Source organism: Eleutherodactylus coqui, chromosome 3, assembly GCF_035609145.1.
Source record: "Eleutherodactylus coqui strain aEleCoq1 chromosome 3, aEleCoq1.hap1, whole genome shotgun sequence".
NCBI classification, from domain to species: domain Eukaryota; kingdom Metazoa; phylum Chordata; class Amphibia; order Anura; family Eleutherodactylidae; genus Eleutherodactylus; species Eleutherodactylus coqui.
In genome coordinates, this window is record NC_089839.1 from 146,800,099 (window position 1) to 146,805,823 (window position 5,725).

A 5,725-nucleotide genomic window follows, 5' to 3' on the forward strand; every position below is an offset into this window, starting at 1 on the left:
CTGAGCCCCAGACATCACAAACACAGCACCACTACATCCATCCTGACCCCAGACATAACACACAGCTGCACTACATGCATCCTGATCCCCAGAGATCGCACACAAAACTCTGCTACATCCATCCTGATCCCCACACATCACACACACAGCTCTGCTACATCCATCCTGACCCCCAGATATCACACACACAGATCTACATCATCCTGATCCCCACACATCACACACACAACTCTGCTACATCCATACTGACCCCCAGACATCACACACAGCTCCACTGCATCCATTCTGATCCCCAGACATCACACGCAAAACTTCGCTACATCAATCCTGATCCCCACACATCACACACACAGCTCCGCTACATCCATCCTGATCCCCACACATCACACACACAGCTCTGCTACATCCATCCTGATCCCCACACATCACACACAGAGTTCTGCTACATTTATCCTGATCCCTAGACATCACACACACAGCTCCGCTATATCCATTCTGACCCCCTGACATCACACACAGCTCCACTACATCCATCATTATCCCCAGAGATCACACACAAAACTCTGCTACATACATTCTGATTCCCAGGCATCACACAACGCTCCACTGCATCCATTCTGATCCCCACACATCACACACACACACCTCTGCTCCTTCCATCCTGTTTCCCAGACATCACACACAGATCTTCTACATCATCCTGATCCCCACACATCACACACACAACTCTGCTATATCCATCCTGACCCCCAGACATCACACAGAACTCCACTCCATCCATCCTGATCCCCACACATCACACACACAGCACCAGTGCCTCCATCCTGACCCCCAGACATAAAACACAAAGCTCTGCTAGAGCCATCCTGACCCCCACGACATCACACACACAGCTCAGCTACATCCATCCTGATCCACAGACATCACACACAGCTCCACTTCATCCATCCTGATCCCCAGACATCCCACACACAGCTCTGCTACATCCGTTCTGATCCCCAGACATCCCACACACAGCTCCGCTACATCCATTCTGATCCCCAGACATCCCACACACAGCTCCACTACATCCATTCTGATCCCCAGACATCACACACACAGCTCCGCTACATCCATTCTGATCCCCAGACATCACACACAGCTCAGCTATATCCATCCTGATCCCCAGACATCACACACAGCTCAGCTATATCCATCCTGATCCCCAGACATCACACACACTGCTCCGCTACATTCATCCTGGTTCCAGGCATCACACACACAGCTCCGCTACATCCATTCTGATCCCCAGACATCATACACCCAGCTCCACTACATCCATCCTGATTCCAGACATTACACACACAGCTCCACTATATCCATCCTGATCCCCAGACATCATACACACAGCTCTGCTACATCCATCCTGACCCCCACACATGACACAGCTCAGCCCCACAACATCCATCCTGATCCCCAGACATCACACACACAGCTCTACTACAGCCATCCTGATCCACAGACATCACACACAAAACTCTGCTACAGCTATCCTGATCCACAGACATCACACACAGCACCACTACATCCATCCTGACCCGAGACATCACACACAGCTCCACTACATGCATACTGATCCCCAGAGATCGCACACAAAACTCTGCTACATCTATCCTGATCCCCAGACATCACACACACACCTCTGCTCCATCTGTTTCTCAGATATCACACACAGATCTTCTACATCATCCTGATCCCCACACACCACACACACAACTCTGCTACATCTATCCTGACCCGCAGGCATGACACACAGCTCCACTTCATCCATCCTGATTCCCACATATCACACACACAGCACCGCTGCCTCCATCCTGACCCCCAGACATCAAACCCACAGCTCTGCAACAGCCATCCTGACCCCCAGACATCACACACACAGCTCAGCTACATCCATCCTGATCCCCAGACATCACACACACAGCTCCACTTCATCCATCCTGATCCCCAGACATCCCACACACTGCTCCGCTACATCCATCCTGGTTCCACGCATCACACACACAGCTCCGCTACATCCATTCTGATCCCCAGACATCATACACAGCTCAGCTACATCCATCCTGATCCCCAGACATCACACACACACCTCTGCTCCATCCATTCTGTTTCCCAGACATCACACACAGCTCTTCTACATCCATCCTGATCCCCACAGCTCCACTCACTCACTCAATCTATTTATCCATCCTGACCCCCATAGCTCCTCAATCCATCCAGACCCCCACAGTTTCACCATACACACACAGAACACAGCAGAGTCCTACATTTACTGATCTCTCCCGTGGTCATGTGATTCCTGGCTCCTCCCACATAGGGTATCACATGACATCATCATAGGTCCTGTAACGTGTCCGGCTCTACAGTTCTGTGTGTCCCCTCATGTTAGGACTTCAGCGCTAGGGGGAAGTGCAGGCTATTTGAGGGGCTTCGGGCAGACTCCAATAGTAGCTCCTTCACACACTGCTGCCAAGTTGTTGCGGTCCAGGACCTTAGCTGACTGGCTGAGCTGTAAACCCCCTCACTGATAACACCCGGGGCATCCCGCACCCACCTTGGTACGCCACTGGCCACAAAAGGTGGGGAGTTCTCCTCTTCAATTGAAGTCTTCAAGCAGAGGCTGGACAGACATCTGTCTGGGATGATTTACTGAATCCTGCACTGAGCAGGGGGTTGGACCCGATGACCCGAGAGGCCCCTTCCATCTCTATCATTCTATGATTCTATGTGGATTTTAATGTGAATAGGAAATTGCTTGAATCTGCCTGCATTTCCACATCAAAATCTGCATCAGCCCTGCAGATTTTGGTGCAGTGTTACGCAGAAGCAAATTCTGCAGCGTCTTGGTGGAATTATTCTGCCTATGTGAAAGGTCCCTTATAAAACTAACTTTTATAGGATCTTTAGATTCCTACACACAGGGCATACTACAACAGTTATTTTGCGACACAGTAAAAGCTTATACAATCAGGCCCCAAAGCCTCAAGCTGCTCCACTGTGTTCAACCAAATAATTTGTGGCTGCATTATAATAAGAGTTTTCTGTTAAATATTTGTCTTTATTTTACATACAAATGTAAACTCTGGGACTATGAGATATTAAGAGTGATTGTTAATCCCAGAAATAACCATAAATGTTTAAGTCTTGTAGTGTTTTACTTGTTTGTTTGATTTACGCATGGTTCAATAGTGGAAATAGGTCAGCAGGTATTCCAATCCAATTTGGAAGAAAAGCTGCTTCATATTTAAAAATATTAAGAAACTTAGAGTCTGGTAAAGTGAAGTTTGAAAGGTAAATGGTTTTCCCTCTGGCCAAATATCCAGTCCAATATCCAAAGGTCCCAATTGTCATGATGGTATGGTTACAATGCGCCAAGAGGGCAAAGTCATGGATTGGTGAAGATTCCTTACCATCTTCAGAAAAGTAGACATCTCCCAATTCTGTGTTAATATTCTCCTTACACCAGTCCATCCCATTACTTGTTACTATAAATAAAGGATTTTGGTACTTATCCTGGAAATAGTTCATGGCTGTCTGTAAGTACTGCTTGTCAGCTACCACCCCCTTCCAGACATTGGGCATGATGGTGAGATAGTCCCCTCTTCGTATGTGAACGACAACAAAAGTAACATTTCCATGACCTTCCCGCAGCTTGAAGAGGTAGTTATTTGCTTCTTCTTTAAAGTAGTCCAGAAAGGTGAATTCTCGAAGAATTTCATGCTTCACATCTTCATAAAACGTCCATGAACAAGGATAACCTGTAAGCTTAAAGGGGTTGTCCCGAGGCAGCAAGTGGGTCTATACACTTCTGCATGGCCATAATAATGCACTTTGTAATGTACATTGTGCATTAATTATGAGCCATACAGAAGTTATAAAAAGTTTTATACTTACCTGCTCCGTTGCTGGCGTCCTCGTCTCCATGGTGCCGACTAATTTTCGCCCTCCGATGGCCAAATTAGCCACGCTTGCGCAGTCCGGGTCTTCTTCTTTTCTGAATGGGGCTCCGTGTAGCTCCGTGTAGCTCCGCCCCGTCACGTGCCGATTCCAGCCAATCAGGAGGCTGGAATCGGCAATGGACCGCACAGAAGCCCTGCGGTCCATGAAGACAGAGGATCCCGGCGGCCATCTTCAGCAGGTGAGTATGAAGACGCCGGACCGCCGGGATTCAGGTAAGCGCTGTGCGGGTGGTTTTTTTAACCCCTGCATCGGGGTTGTCTCGCGCCGAACGGGGGGGGGGGGTTTAAAAAAAAAAAAAACCCGTTTCGGCGCGGGACAACCCCTTTAATGTAATCATAGTCAATATCTTTGTATTCTGGAGACATCCAGTCATGGAGGGGAAAAGATATCCAATCAGTATGTATAAAGTCTTGCTGGTCAATCATAGGTAGAGTAATTTTAAAAACTCTTGACAGTGGCCAGTACATTTCAGGCATTACATAAGCTTTGTGGCCATTCAGTTTTGCCAAGGCATAAAGAGTGGCATACTCCCCCATTAAATTGCCAAGTCGTCCAATTGGTTCTATTGTCCACATGCCTGTAGGTTCCCGGTTTTGAATCGCATATAGATGATGTCGTAGTTGACTATAATGGAATATTATGGAAGGTCCTGGTTTACTTATAAGTAGTAAATGTAAGGTCTTCAAAATGATAAGTAGTATTGCTCGTGGGAAAATTTTCCACCTTCTCATTTTTCGCAAAGTTTAGGTTCTGCTTGAAGAATGCAGAATAAAATGTTAACTATCACAGCAAAATAAAATTAACCAAGTCATATTTAAAAAGTCAGTCATTTTGCAAACAACTTAAAGGGGTTGTCCCGCGAAACAAAGTGGGGGTATACACTTCTGTATGGCCATATTAATGCACTTTGTAATGTACATTGTGCATTAATTATGAGCCATACAGAAGTTATTCACTTACCTGTTCCGTTGCTGGCGTCCTCGTCTCCATGGTGCCGTCTAATTTTCAGCGTCTAATCGCCTGATTAGACGCGCTTGCGCAGTCCGGTCTTCTTCTTTTCTGAATGGGGCCGCTCGTGCCGGAGAGCGGCTCCTCGTAGCACCACCCCGTCACGTGCCGATTCCAGCCAATCAGGAGGCTGGAATCGGCAATGGACCGCACAGAAGACCTGTGGTCCACCGAGGGTGAAGATCCCGGCGGCCATCTTCGCAAGATAAGTAAGAAGTCACCGGAGCACGGGGATTCAGGTAAGCACTATCCGGTTTGTTTTTTTAACCCCTGCATCGGGTTTGTCTCGCGCCGAACGGGGGGGGCTATTGAAAAAAACAAAAACCTGTTTCGGTGCGGGACAACCCCTTTAAGCTGCATTCACTCCTGCACCCTGTCTCTGTCTAGTTTCTGCTTTTCTATTTGGTTTTGTGAATAGGATAATGGAAATAAACATTTCTGTGGGATTTTTAATTTGCAGGTTTTTTTTCAACTGGAAAATTAGTGTTGCCAACAGCACTATTTTCCAGTAAAAAAAAACATTAAAAAAACGAAAGGCAAGGGAACGTAGTAAACCAAAAACTTAAAAAATCCCACTGAAATCAATGGGATCTGTCACAGAAATATTTATTTTTGTTTTAGTTTTCCAAGTAGAAAAGTGGAAACTGGGAAGAAAGACATGACGCAAGTGTGAATGCAGCCTTATGCTCATCTATTAGCCTGTGTGTGTCTCATTAAT

The 5,725-nt window shown here is 46.8% G+C and overlaps 1 protein-coding gene across 1 annotated transcript; it reads right to left on the reverse strand.

Annotated features, from left to right (window-relative positions):
* Positions 1-3,210: 3,210 nt before the first annotated feature.
* Positions 3,211-4,574, reverse strand: LOC136620175 (galactoside alpha-(1,2)-fucosyltransferase 2-like). Its single transcript, XM_066594885.1, has 2 exons — positions 4,320-4,574; positions 3,211-3,804 (listed from the first exon to the last, which is right to left on the reverse strand). The coding sequence occupies exons 1-2, from the start codon at positions 4,572-4,574 to the stop codon at positions 3,211-3,213; spliced, it is 849 nt and encodes a 282-aa protein (XP_066450982.1).
* Between the last annotated feature and the right edge of the window lie 1,151 nt (positions 4,575-5,725).